Genomic DNA, 15,499 nt, shown 5'->3' with positions numbered 1-15,499 from the left:
GACCAAGAAAAACAAAATCAATCTGCTTACACTTGTACGTAAAGGGTTAAGGAGTTGATCTAAACGTTTACGCTGAGTCGAACTAGAATGGTTGCCTACTATAGGGATAAACTTCAGATCCCAGGACCCCTAGGATTCAACATATATAACCGTGCAGTTTTTGTTTTCTATATTATGGTGGCATATTTCTACCATCGACTGTCGACTTGCGAGGTACATATGTCGACATAATGCGAGAAGATGTCGACGTCATCTATGAATATGCTATAGGATAGGCTAAACTTATAATAAAGAAATTCGTTGAATGCATAAAATTGACAATATTAACTATCTTCTTCATGTATCCATGCTTCATGTGTAAATATTAGTCAATTGATGAACGGGTTTTACATCGAAATCGTCACTTACCGTAGGGTTAGATTCATCATCTTTAAGCATGTTATGTATATACATTAAACATAGAAATCTCTATCGATACCTACCACCACTCTACCTTTATAGACCTCCTTGATAATGATATAAATATCACTTCTTAAAGAATCAAATGCACATTTCTGTCTGTAAGACAAATTGCTTTTTACATGTTTAAGGTTATAATTTTGTAATGGAATCTTTTTTCAAACTATCAATGACGTCTTCTTAACATATGTCCGTACACATGGATCAATACTTTATGTGGAAGAAGCGATGGATAGTTTACCATCATGAAACAGAAAAACTCATATTTGATAAACAACATTGACTGGAAATTATCACGTTACAGTGCTATAAATATAGATTACAAACCGGTTTGTAACACTATTTATAAAGTACAAAACAGTGTTCTGTCGTGTGCAGAAATGTAACGTTTAGGATTCATTCAAGCGCATGTTATGACAAAACATGTCTAACAGCTGGTACTATGGTAACGTAACAAAACCGCTATTTAAAATCAGTTGTGTAATACCGTTCTTTTGGATATATTGGCGTCGCCATAATTTGGTATTTTTTCTCAAAATTGGTTGGAGAATTTAAGATTGTCAAATTTTGGCGTTCAATGATCCAGTATGCCAAAATATGTTGCTTTCCGATGCTTTTAGTTATTTAGTTGCTCAATCAGTCCATTCTAAGGTTGTACGGCTAAGTGACAGCACTCAGTCACCTATAGCCTTTGTACCCAAGTATTTTACTAAAATCATGTCAATATGGTACGAGTTGATATCAGATTCAATGAATATGCTTATATTTCGTCTCATATGGCTACACAAAAGAAATAAATACTATACAGTTTGATTCAAGGTTTACCTGTTTGTCATTGATCGATAAAGATCGGATATACTCTAAACAAAGGCGGAGGAATAAAAAGAAACGAGTATGGATTTGGTAAATTTGTAGGGTATGTAGAAACTCTAAAATATCTAATGGTTTATTCGAGTTGTCATTTTAAAGTGTTTAAGAATACAAATCCCTTTGTAAGAAATTGAATAAAAAGCGTTGAAGCCTTGGTTCTGACATAAATGCTTCACCCCAGGTAGATTGTTCTATCCTTCATACCTATCTGTGTGTATATGGTACACTCTATTCGTTTGTATTAGTGGTTATAGGTCCGCATCACTACCAAATAGTTCGGTTATTCAGCAGACAAAAAAAATATAGGAAGAAGAGTAGAGGGAATGTAGTATGTAGTTAGTAAATCCACGAAAAAGCTGTTAGCGGTTTATAAAAGGCAAACATGTAGGGAATTCCCACATAGGCTATATTTGAAAATCTGTGTTTCAAGAAATAATTTTCATGCCGCCAACTTTTCCAGGAAGGATATTTGATCCCTGGTGGAACATATAACATGTCCATTTAAGGAGAATAGAGCATAGCCTAATTCGTGGAAAACTATGTGTAGCTTTATTATACAGCTCAACAGTCGGGGTACTTACATGTCTGATTCCTAGGACCTTAGTATACTTCCGTGTATTTGCATTCTGCGAAGGCGAAGCGTACTACGGAACTTGTAAACGGTCAACGTACAGATCCAAAATATCACGGTGAGTATGTATAATATTACTTTGAATTCTGGCATAAAATCGAAAAGGGAAAGATAGCAGTGTAGCTTCCATCGATGACCGAACCGGCGCCTAAGCCTCCAAGTCCGACTTACTGATTGAGATATTATCGAAAGGGTATTTTCCTCTATCGCGAAGTTAATAGCGACATTAATCTTTTTTAGACCATTGTTAAAAACCGTGAAAGCTTTGTGGTATTCAGTGGTTTATCCAAAACTTAAGCAAGCAGTAGTAACCTCAAGCTTATCAACATATTCAGATTGCAAAAATATTGAATCAATACTTAATGTGGAAGAAGCAATGGGTAGTTTAACATTATGAAACAGACAAGCTCGTATGTGATAAACAACATTGACCGGAGGTAACTAGGCAACTATCACGTAACAGTGCTCGTAATATATGGATTACAAACCGGTTTGTAACACTATTAAAAAAGTACAAAACAGTGTATGTCGTGTGCAGAAATGAAAATGCTTGTATTTTGTCTTACCTGGATGCACAACGATGTGACTTGCCTGCATACCCTTGAGCGAGTGCATAATTGGGTGGAGGCAGGTTATATATAGGTCTTCGTCACTTTGAAGAGACAGGCGTCATTTGGTAGCATACTTTACTCACGTAATTTACCTATTGTATATAGCGTATTTTCCTGTATTTTCGTTATCAGCATCATCGCTTACATCGTCTGCTTTCTTATATTGGAAATTTATAATAAGGTTGCATAATAACAAATGATCACACTGTCTCTATCGTTGTCGACGAATGTTCATTCCTTGATTTAATAGGAAATATCATAACGTGTTAATCAATACAGTCATTAAGTGGATACCCAATGCAACAGTACGATACCACAAAATGATTTCTGTTACCTAAGAGATAGCAGATTAATTATCTTTGCTATTGACCAATTCAAACCTTACTATTCATTTACTGCATTCAGTGGTGTAGATTTTCCTGACAAAATAGAGCTGAACAACGATAGTGTAGACGTTGTTTTTGGTATGTTTTTTAACAGATGTTAAGATATTTACCTTACTACACTATTTGGGAGGTGATGTAGCAGGAAAGGGATATAATAGTGATGAGTAACTCCTCCTAAATTGTGAACCAATGCAGTTAGGCGTATCTTCATAGGGAACGTAGTCAATTTGATAGGTAAGTAGTCAAATGTTCAAATACTTGAGGAAATATTTGCCATTTCAACTTATACATGGTAGCTGTACATTAATGATAATGAAAAGATGTGTTTTTTTATTTAGATTTACTGGGGTTGTAGAAATCTATCTTAGCCCGTTATGTGTCCGTATAGCAAATTGGGTTACGAACATATTACAGATATGGAAAATCACCAGAGAACACTTAAGCAGTCAGAATTAAAATGTATTAACACACATGTATCACATTGGCGATCTTACTTAGCCTAAGGTTTGTCAATGTGTATTTGCAAACTGAATTTGATTCAAAATTGATGTGCAGATTGAAATCTTGCCCCGTTTAGGGGTGTTTTTAAATAAACCCATTATAATTTGGTAGCTTGCGTCGGAGAGTCATGGTAATGTTGTATTGAGAGCAGCGTCTATCACATGAGTATATAGCAATTACATTGTTGGAATTGTTAACATATTAAGCATGTTATGTATTTACAGTAAACATACAATCTCTCTATTGATAGCTACCATCACTCTACCTGTATAGACCCCCTTGATACTAATATACATATCACTTCTAAAAGAATCAAAAGCACATTTCTGTCTGTAAGACAAATGACAGTTTACATGTTGATGTTTATAATTTTGTAATGGAATCTTTTTCAAACTATCAATGACGTCTTTTAAACGTCTGTCCGTACACATGGGTGTGTTCCATTGTTGTTAAAGATCAACCCCGTTGCTCTCAACATTCTGCTTTCACTTTCTTAATTACAAAATTGATAGTGTACACGCAATATCCAGCAGAATTTTAAAGTAGCTGCCTTTTGGTCGTAAGGCCTAGACATAATGTGCAATATCCGACATTATACGCCACGAGTGTTAAAACACATGTTCACTATCTAAACATCGGAAAACGTGTACAAAACCGTCTGATTTGTCCAACTCTAAACAAAGGCGGGGGAATAAAAAGAAACGAGTATGGATTTGGTAATTTTGTACGTTATGTAAACACTATAAAATATTTATTGGTATATTCGAGTTGTCATTTTAAAGTGTTTCAGAAAACATATTTCTTGGTAAGAAATTGAATAAAAAACTTTAAAGCCTTGGTTCTGACACAAATGCTACACCCCCGGGTAGAATTTCCTATCGTATATACCTATCTGTGTGTATATGATACACTCTATTCGTTTGTATTAGTGGTGTTAGGTCCGCCTCACTACCAAATAGTTCGGTTATCCATCAGACAAAAAAAAATAAGAAGAAGAGTAAAATGAATGAAGTATGTAGTTAGTAAATCCATGAAAAAGCTGTTAGCTGTTTATAAAATGCAAACATGTAGGAAATTCCCACATAGGCTATATTTGAAAATCTGTTTTCAACGAAAAACTGGTTAACATAAGTTTTTGAGAGCTGTTCATGTATAGAGAATAGAATCCGGCAAATGGGATTTCGAGTATCAAGAATAAAAAAAAATATACGTTTCAAAAAATTATTTTCATTCCGCCAACTTTTCCAGGAAGGAAATTCGATCCCCGTAGGAACATATAGCATGCCCATATAAGGAGAATAGAGCATAGCCTAATTCGTGGAAACTATGCGTAGCTTTGTTATACAGATCAACAGTCGGGGTACTGACATGTCTGATTCCTAGGACCTTAGTATAAGTCCGTGTATTTGCATTCTGCGAAGGCGAAGCGTGCTACGGAACTTGCCAGCATTTGTGTTGTAAACGATCCACGTACAGATCCAAAATATCACGGTGAGCATGTAAAATATTATTGTGAATTCTGACATAAAATCGTAAAATGAAAGATAGCAGTGTGGCTTCCATCGATGATCGAATCGGCGCCTAAGCCTCCAAAACGCCTTTCCGATTGAGAAAGTACCAAAGAGGATTCCCCTTCTGTCGCAAAGTTATAAGGCGACAATGATATTTTGTACAATTGACATATGTCACAGTATTGGAAAGAAGGAGTAAGACCTTTATTAAAAACCGTAAACGTTTTATGATATACAGTACATGATTCAAAACTTAAGCAAACAGTAGTAACCTCAAGCTTATTTTCTAATTTAGATTGTAAATACAATGTAATCGGTATTTTATGTGGATCTTGATTAAATTGATATGTACAAATGAAGCGATGGATAGTTTAACATTATGACACAGACAAGCTCATATTTGATAAACAACACTGTCTGGAGGTAACCATGCAACTTTCACGTTACAGTGCTCTAATTAGGCCTATAGCTTACGAACCGGTTTGTAACACTATTTACCTAGATATTCCGTGTTCAGAAATGTAACGTTTAGGATTCGTTCAAGCTCACGTGATGACAAAACATGTCGAACAGCTTGTTTTTTGATAACGAAACAAACTCGCTATTTAAAATCCAATTGTGTAATACCGTTTTATTGGATATATTGGGGTCTCCAAAATTTGAAATATTTTTGCTCACAATTGGTTGGTAGAACCATGTTACGCGCATCACATTTTGGCGTTCGATGATCCGGTGTGCCAAATTGTGTTGTTTTTTTATGCTATTAGTTATTTAGTTGCTCCATCAGTCCATTTTGTTACGGTAGTTGAATAACAACTTTCAGTCATCTATAGCCTTGGTTTTCCCAAGTATTTTACTAAAAAACATGTCAGTATGGTACGAGTTGGTATCAGATTTCATAAATATGCAGTGTTCTTTATATTTGCACAGAAGAACGAAATACAATACAGTTTGATTCTAGATATACATGTATGTTATTGATTGCTAACGATGAGACTGGTTTGTATAGATTGAAAGACATATGATTTAATCAAAAGTTTGTTTTATGTATACCTGGAATTTAATTGATCGATAATGATGCGACTTGCCTGTATACCCTTGAACACAACAACGGATATTGTAATCGATAGACGACTTTTGGCGAGTGCATAATTTGGGGAGGCGGGTTATATGGACATAGGTCTTCAACACTTTAAAGAGACAGTCGTCATTTGGTACTGTACTTGATTCACGTATTTTACCTATTGTATATGGCGTATTTTCTTCTATTGTCATCATCATCGTTACCATCCTCGGCTTTCTTATATTGAAATTTGATAATAAAATTGAATAATAACACATGGTCGCTTTTGATCGATGTTTATACCTTGATTTAATAGGAAATATTATAACGTGTTCATCACAACAGTCATTAAGTGGATACCAGATGCAACAGTACGATAACACAAAATGAATGTCCATCGTTATTAACATATTTTACCTGAGACATAGGGGGTTTCTATCAACTTGGTAAGAATTTAACTTCCACTCAAAAGTGATATCAACCAAAGTGCGGATGAATCATCTTTGCTATTGACCAATTAAAACCTAACTTTTCATTTACTGCATTCAAAGGTGTAGATTGTCCTGTCAAAATACAGCTGAACACCGGTAGTGAAGATGGATGTTTTTTTTTATTTAGTTGTACAGGGGATATAGAAATATATCTTAGATATCTCGTCATGTATCCGGATAACAAATTTGGCTACAAACAGAGTGCAGATATGGGAATCACCCGAGAACAACAAAGCAATTAGAATTCAAATGCCTTAAAACACATATATTTACATTTGCATGGCATTGTCACTATATGGCCACTTTGAAAGCTGTGTCGTTGATGGGACTTTAATTACCATGCATCACGAGACACAATTCTTAGCGTATTAATACAACACTGACCGGAACTACAATATCCAATATAAATAAACATGACGGCTGCTGAAATATCGCTGGGCATTGTGAGATTTGACAATGTCATTGTTAATTTATGTGCAAAATAAAAAATAAAATAAAAAACACTTTTATTACAACGAAAACAAGACCAAGGTCTGCATTATCGTACAAAATGCACATCGGTTGAAATCACCAATGCCGGCAATGGAAACAATTTTAACGCTCATGCAATTTATCAGAAATATCGTCTGTTACACTGCACTGATCAACAGGGGTTCGTTACAAATGTCTGAAATACACATATTCTATAGACCTACTGACACATATGTTACAGACCTACTGATATGAGTCACAGCACACAGCTAGCGCGCATTATGTTGTTTGCTTGCAAAGCTGTGTCATTCAAACAGATCATAAATACCATACAAAAACAGTTCAATGCTTAAATATCACATTGGCGATCTTACTTAGCCTAAGGTTTGTCAATGTGTATTTGCAAACTGAATTTTATCAATAGTGATCGATGTGCAGATTGAAATCTCGCAATGTTGTGGTGTTATCGATTAACCAACCTGAATTTGGTAGCATGCATTTGAGGGTCATGGTACTGTGATTTTGACAGACCTCTGTTGTGATAGCAGCGTTTATCATGAGCAAATGGCAATTGAATTGTTCGAATTATTAAGGCAGCTTTTAAAACTCTTTCATTGCGTTTTCTGCATCCTCTAAATCATGCGCTTTCTTTTTTTTTTTGTCAATCATGAAGTTATTGATATGACGACTATGTAATTGGTCTCCCGTCTATTTTCATGCAATAACATTTCCGTTGTTAAAGGAACTGAAAAGATGAACTAGATAAAAATATAAATAATGCGGTTCCGCTTTAATACCCATATATATTTAACTGATTAGGCATAATATATCGATATGTCCTTCACAATCGTGCAAAAGCCCGACATTCTGCTATACTCGTGATTTATATATTATTTAATGGTAAACTATTATATATCCTCTGTGTATTTCGTAACGTAATACATAAGCCAATGTCCTGTATCACTTGAGGCAGTGATTCAAATATGCACTAACATGTGAGAGGTTGGTTCCTTTATAGAAACCATCACGATTAACCCTTTCACCTCTAGGTAACTTTAGTAGACTCTACCATGTATTTATGGGGATGAGTCCAGTATGGTCTACGGTGGTGAAAGGGTTAACATATCAAAACCATCTGTATTGTACACATGGCTCATTTCTATATCAAATTACCTATGCATCCTATATAAAATACAACTAACTGCTTTGGTTCACGAAGGATTGTAAAGTGTCTATTCAATAACACTAATTAAAAGGACAATAAACGCTTTTAAAGCCAACTCGCCGAACTCATATTCCCCGCGGAAAGAGCATTATTTAGCTGTAGACCATGAGTGAAGATTGGTGCAGATATACAGAACAATGGTATAGAGGCCACCACGTAAACGAGCCGGGACAGTGTGCCTTCCTTAAAATTGAATGTCAAATTAGATATCATAATTGTGTCTCTACTAAAGTTAAAGGTATAAATATGTGATGAGAGGATGTATTCACTGAAACATAAAGACATTGTATGAATACGCACGGTAGCACGACCATAAAGACATTGTATGAAAGCGCTTGGTAATAACTCAATTCTAAAGGTACATGTAAGTACTTAAATGTTCAAACACCTGAGGAAATATTAGATATTTCAATTTTTACATGGTAGCTGTACATTAATGATAAATGAAATCTGTGATTTTTTATTTAGATTTAAGGGGGATATAGAAATTTATCTTAGATATCCCGTTATGTGTCCGTATAAACAAATTGGACTACAAACAAGATTGCAGATATGGAAAATCACCCGAGAACAATAGGGCAGTCAGAATTAAAATGCATTAATACACATTATCACATTGGCGATCTAACCTAGCCTAAGGTTTGTCAACATGTATTTGCAAACTGAATTTGATCAATATTGATGTGCAGATTAAAATCTCGCCATGTTTTGGGGTGTTCTCAAATAAACCCATTATAATTTGGTAGCTTGCGTTGAAGAGACAAATACCTTCACATATGCTTCTTACAAATCTTGTGATATCAGCGTTTATCATATGAGTATATAGCAATTACGAATTTTTGAATTGTTCAGATATTGCAGCCTCCTTTTCCTCCCATATTATCTGAATCGTAAATGATTACAAATGAAAACCACGCTTGGTATGCAAGTCATTTCTGAAACACTATAAAACAAACGCATTGTTATCGAAAGTTTAAATAAATGTTGCACCTGTTTCGGGTTCCCATAGTGCGCGTACAGCACAGGAAACGCTTTTTGTTCGAGATTCTTGCAATGTTGTATTCCCATTTTTCACGCTTCTATTTGATATGCAAGTATTGCATTTTTAGTGCGTTGTATAACATGGAGAAAATAACAATTCTTTCGTTTATTCTGCACAAGTCGTCCTTTTACATTGTATGTTTCCCTTATCTTTCAGATGGATTCAAGGCTTGTCTACCATGTAAGTAGCATTATACTTGTAATGCTCACCGTGTTTGCAGACAGCCAGAACTACTGGGACGACACACGACGTGGGAAAATCCCTGCTTGTCTCACATCGACATGTGATCGAGGTCAAGATGTTTGCGAGTGCTATCTGACAATTGAACACCGTTTGACTATGATGCACGAAGAGTCACAAAAGTTGGTTTATTCATTGAAGGGTCGTCTGAAAGAGTTTGATACAGCGTCTACCATAGAAAACCTAGATGAACTACCATTTATCTTGACGGCAGATGGAAACAACTCTCGATTAGTTATTGCTATAAATCGTCGTTTTCCAGGACCAATGATCACGGCGTACGAAGACCAGACTGTGATCGTCCACGTCCGTAACATGATGCACACAGATAGCACAACGATACACTGGCACGGAATGCATCAACAAGGGACCACATACGCCGACGGAGTAGCTTTCATTTCTCAATGCCCTCTAGGACACGGTCAAGAGTTCACTTATAAATTCAAGGCTAAACCACATGGCACCAGCTTTTACCACGCTCACATCGGCGACCAACGGACAATGGGGTTGTATGGAGCTCTCATTGTTTATCCTAAACAAGAACTTCCTTCAACAACAAGAGCAGAACACGTGGCTGTGCTGCAAGACTGGAACCACGACGATGATGCTGCAACATTGTATCAACGCATGCTGTATGGTGTCTTTGATCAATCGATACGATCTCGCTACGAGCCAACTGTTTCTAATGATGGAGGAATGTACAGTAGGTTCTTGTTTCATTCTGGCCTTGTGAATGGAAAGGGTCGCTATCATAGAAGCGATCGCACAACCAATGAAGCGCCCTTGACCCAATTCGAGGTAATGAGGGACAAGTGGTACACTTTCAGAGTCATTAGCGCAGCCACGCTTTACCCCTTTCTTGTTTATGTGACTGGACATTCCAATCTGACGCTTATAGCATCTGACGGTTTTGCGATTCAGGAACTTGTCGTGAATGCCTTCATAATTAACCCTGGAGAAAGATATGATTTCAAGATATACACAAACCAGACGGATAGTAATTACATGCTTGTAGCTAAAACCCTCGAAAAAGGTCGATTTCATGTAGCCGAAGCTATAATCCACTATATGAATGCGAGGATCAACGTCAACCCAGCAGCCCTACTTGCTGCTGCTGCATTAAGCTGCTCTCCGAATTGCATATATTTCAATTGTCCATACCAAAGTCTATCTAATAAAGATGGAACCTGTTTGACATATAATGACGCAAGAACAAACGATTTTAATTCAAGGCCGGAGGAAGTTGCCACTATTGATCAAGAATTCTTCTTTAATTTCGCTTTTCCAGGAGAGGATGGTTTCAGACCTGGTTCAGTAAATGGTCGTCAATTCGTACCGCCAGTCTCTCCGCTATTCTCACAACCTGAAGGCTTAACGACCGCCTGTGCTGCTAACTGTGCTGACAATAATTTATGTACATGCACATACACCCAGGAAATTCTGAATGGAAAGGTGTACCAGTTCACACTGACCAACCTGGGGAACGGAAAGGGATGGTCACATCCGGTACATTTACACGGACATTCATTCTATGTCATGAAGATGGGTTTCGGGAAATTTGATTCAAAAGGTGTACTGTATGATTCGACGCCAGACATATCGTGTAATATCGGATCGAAAGGTTATTGCAACAATCCCGTTTGGGCAAACGCGACCTGGAATGGAGGTAACGTTCCCGGACTAGTCCTAAACCGTACCGCGCAGAAAGACACCATCATCGTCCCTACCCACGGTTATGTCGTCATCAGGTTCAAGGCCGATAACCCTGGTGCCTGGTTCTTCCATTGCCACATTGACCTCCACAATACAAACGGAATGGGGATGGTGATCGTCGAATCACCGAATATGTATCCCAAAAAACCAGAGAATTTCCCAATCTGTGGAGACTTTCGAACAAATAACGATCCAATAGCGGCAGTTGATGCTGGTAAGTAACGTGTTCCTATTTTTGAATCTGTTTTCATAAAACACTTTTTTAAGAAGAACATATTTGAAATACATTTTCATTCTTTGGACGTTAGTATGTGATTCATCACTTCGTATTTCAAATGATATTTCTAAGTGGTTGACTCTACAGTCCCCAAGGTTTCTCGTGACTTAGGCGGTCTGATGTATTCTCGTACTACTTGTTCAATATTATTTAGTGTAGCCAACGATACAAACTAGTCATACGGTGCAGTTTATATCTACTTTATTAGGCTTTTTGCTTCTCAAAATTTAACGTTTTAAGACTAATTGTTTTTATCCCTTTTCTTTTCTTCTTCTTTGTTTTAATTTTGTTCAAAACGGCAGGCGCTGCCTCTCATTGGTCGAAATTCAGATATTGAATTTTTTGTCAAATTTGATTTATAGGTGTATTATTACAAAAAGATTAATGACATCAATTAATATCACTTTCGACTGCAGTGGTAGTTTTGGGAACTATGTAACAGTTACCGTTACAATCATTTTGTTGTTGATCTTTCTTTCAAATTTTTTTGTTAATTCATTTTATCTAGACATGATAAAGACGTTGCAGCTTGTTCCGATCGAAGTGATATACACAGAATAATGATTCTTATATGATGTTTAAAAACGTTTTTCCCTGATTCTAAAAACTTTGTAACTTTCAACCAAACATACCATTATCTTCAAGTTATGTAAAAAGGTGCATGAGTTATAGAATCAAAGGGTTACTAGTTATATTCTCAAAGTTGTATTAGTTATATCTATAAAGGTAAACTTGTTGTATTAGCAAAGGTATATTAGTTATTTTATCAAAGGTGTATTAGTTATATATACAACGTTGGATGTACTAGATATATTATTAAACTTATACTAATTATACTTTAAAAGGTATATTGCTATATCATCGAAGATGTACTTGTAATATTATCAAAGGTGTACTAGTTATTCTATGATGCGTGGAGCTCAGGAGGTAAATGAATCATTTTTGGTATTCAATATAACTGTCAGTTCATGCTTTCGATATGTATATTCATTTTTTGGTAACGTCAGTTTAAATACATGTTTATGGTCAAGGGAACCACCGATACTATACGTTCTGTTCTGCCCCATTGCAGACAAACCACCACTTTCAATCCCCGATCCTGCCGGGGCCCCACATAAGTCGTCTTGTACGACATGTTTCTCCGAACCTGTATAGGAATCTTTATAATATCTACTCTGAATTCAATATAACTGTCAGTTCATGCTTTCGATATGTATATTCATATTTTGGTAACGTCAGTTTAAATACATGTTTATGGTCAAGGGGACCACTGATACTATACGTTCTGTTCTGCCCCATTGCAGACAAACCACCACTTCAATCCCCGATCCTACAGGGTGCCCCACATTAGTCGTCTTTTACGACATGTAGTGGGAAACAGCAAGTCTATTCTTTCCCCGAACCTGCATGGAAGTCTTTAAAATATCTACTCTGCAGTTTTTTGGTGGTATATAATGTCTTTCCTTTTGTTTTGGTATCCCCCAGTTTCTATTGTATCTTTCGTAACAATGTTGATTTCAAATATTGCTTCTGTGTGTTGTTGCGATATTTAGCTATATTTGTTTATATTTTATTTTATTTTGTTTTTTATTATTTTTATATTAAATTTCATCAGTCAGTATTGTTTATCTATTTTTAGGTTCTACCTGGGAAGTTGACTGGATACTCTGCTGGATGGCTGTCATTGGAATAATAAATGAATTTATGATGTAACAAGGAATTGGAACAGTGTCAAATTCTGCATGCTAATGCAAAAAGGAAAACAAAAATAAGGAACGGATTTTCGTAAAAGTCTTTTGCATGATCATCTCCAAAACTAAGATAAATTTTGGATTCGAATACATATAGACTATATATATATATATATTGCACGTTAAAAATTATAAGAGTTAATGGTATAACAATTTAATATTTCAAACACAAGTCTTGCTTAAATAACAATCAACAAAAGTCTTATAATTAAAAAGGTAAATGATGTGCAATCCTTGCCCAATCAATGTAGTAATCGTTTGATAAACTTAGTTATATGACAGAAGGACACAGACACGGAAATCCATCCAATGATACGGAGTCCATCAGCAGGAATTACGTACGCACACTTTATTTCATCTCGTTGTGTCACACGAAATTTTACTATCTATTCAAGATAAAGCAAGTGACACGACTGATAATATACGTAACCACCAAAACAAACCAAAACTATATTTGCCACAACGTCAAAAATCCCAGATATACTATTATTAATGCGTAGGGTTAATTTTTATTTTACTATTGACATATTTTTCACACTGTCAATATTAATATTTCTAAAAGCAAGTGACATTGTTGATAAATATTTGTTAACATGCAAGCAATTCAGAAAACCATCGTTATAGGAATGGCCCTTGAATGACCGTATTATCTGAGGACAAGGTTTGTTTGATACTTTTTAGCTCACCTGGTTCGAAGGACCATGGTAAGCTTATGCCATACTGCACCGTCCGTCGTCCGTCCGTCAACTTATCCTTTAAAACTCTACTAGTCCTGAACGGAAAAGTAGATTATGACTAAATTTGGTCTGGAGCATCCTTAGACCAAGGGGACTCAATCTTGTATAAACGGTGGGTGTGCCCCCCCCCCCCCCCTGGGGGCAGAGGGGCGGGACCAAATAGGGGAAATAGAGGTAAAACATTGAAAATCCTTCTTCTACCGTAGGGATTAAAGGATTTTATCCTAAATTTATATTGAGCATCTTTGAGCCAAGGGGACTCATTTTTGTATAAATGGTGGGTCTGGCTCCCCTGGTGACTGAGGGGCGGGGCCCAAAAAGAGAAATATAGCAAATTCTTTAATATACTTCTTCTTTTGTAGAAATGAAAGGATGTGTTCCATATTAAGTCTAAATCATCCTTGTGTGAAGGGGAACCACCTTCGTATAAACCGACGGTCTGCCCCCCAGGGGCCTGAGGGGCGGGGTCAAATAGGGGGTAAATAGCAAATTATTCTTTAAAATCTTTCTTTTCCTGTAGGAATGAAAGGATTTGGTCCATATTAGGTGTAGAGCATCCTTGGGTAAAGAGGAACCAATTTGGTATAAACGGTAGGTGTGGCCCCCCTTGGACCTGGGAAGCGGAGCCCAATAGGGGAAATAGAGGTAAAACCTTTATAATCCTTCTTCTACCATAGGGATTAAGAGATGTTTTCCTTATTTAGTCCGGCGTATCCTTGGGTAAAAGGAACTCAATTTCGTATAAACAGCGAGTGTGTCCCCCCCCCCCTGTAGGCAAAAGGGAGGGGCCCAATAGGAGAGAAACATAGCAAATTCTTTAAAATCCTTCTTCTTCTGTAGGAATGCCAGAATTGTACAAATTTGGTATGAAGCATCCTTGGGTGAAGGGGAACCAATTAAATATAAACGATGTATCTGACCCCTCTTGGATATGACCCCCCCCCCCCCTAGGGGCATAGGGGGGGGACTCTGTTTGAAGTTTGTTCTCGCTCCATACCAATTATTTTAAACATATTCAGGTGAGCGATACAGGCCCTCTGGACCGCTTCTTTTTAAGATGTTGCGAGAATACAAATATCTAAACTACTCTACTTTTTAACAATCATTTTGTCTTTTCTCAAGCGTGTTGTGGTTTGTTAATAAGACTTTAAGATGGGTGTATCACTCTGAGGTCGCCAATATAAAATGTCGTGTATTGAAGAGAAAATGTACATAATGACCTTAGTAACAAATGTCCTAATATAAAAGGGATACGCAATCTAAAGGAAAATGATACAAATTTAAACAATCGTTTAACAAAATTATGTGTGATCTATAATTGTGATATTTTCATCGTTGTAAAGTTTTCATCATGAAGAAAATTGATACATGGGATTGGTATTTCAAATCTGTCTAGTTTTAAAAAAATAAACATAAATAATCTTATATATATATTTTCAAAAACAGGATAGTTTTTTATATTTTTGTCTGACAATATATTCTCGGAAATTATATTTTGAAAACGTGTGTCATGGATTCAT

General features: G+C 36.3%; 1 protein-coding gene across 2 annotated transcripts; it reads left to right on the top strand.

Annotated features, from left to right (window-relative positions):
* The first annotated feature begins 1,895 nt into the window (after nucleotides 1-1,895).
* LOC110452207 (laccase-4-like) lies at nucleotides 1,896-13,982 on the top strand. Of its 2 annotated transcripts, none has more exons than XM_021500580.1 (3): nucleotides 1,896-2,018; nucleotides 9,418-11,428; nucleotides 13,131-13,982. In XM_021500580.1, the coding sequence occupies exons 2-3, from the start codon at nucleotides 9,418-9,420 to the stop codon at nucleotides 13,202-13,204; spliced, it is 2,085 nt and encodes a 694-aa protein (XP_021356255.1). In that variant the 5' UTR covers nucleotides 1,896-2,018; the 3' UTR covers nucleotides 13,205-13,982. The 2 variants fall into 2 exon arrangements, with proteins under 2 accessions (XP_021356255.1, XP_021356256.1); XM_021500581.1 differs by lacking the exon at nucleotides 1,896-2,018 and adding an exon at nucleotides 4,812-4,949.
* Nucleotides 13,983-15,499: the final 1,517 nt, after the last annotated feature.

Source organism: Mizuhopecten yessoensis, unplaced genomic scaffold, assembly GCF_002113885.1.
Source record: "Mizuhopecten yessoensis strain PY_sf001 unplaced genomic scaffold, ASM211388v2 scaffold6483, whole genome shotgun sequence".
Taxonomy (NCBI): domain Eukaryota; kingdom Metazoa; phylum Mollusca; class Bivalvia; order Pectinida; family Pectinidae; genus Mizuhopecten; species Mizuhopecten yessoensis.
This window is presented reverse-complemented; position numbering and strand designations above follow the sequence as displayed.

Coding starts and splice junctions, on each gene's coding strand:
- LOC110452207 (XM_021500580.1), top strand. CDS start 9,418: ATGGATTCAAGGCTTGTCTACCATGTAAGTAGCATTATACTTGTAATG. Junction 11,429..13,130: donor AATAGCGGCAGTTGATGCTG/GTAAGTAACGTG, acceptor ATCTATTTTTAG/GTTCTACCTGGGAAGTTGAC.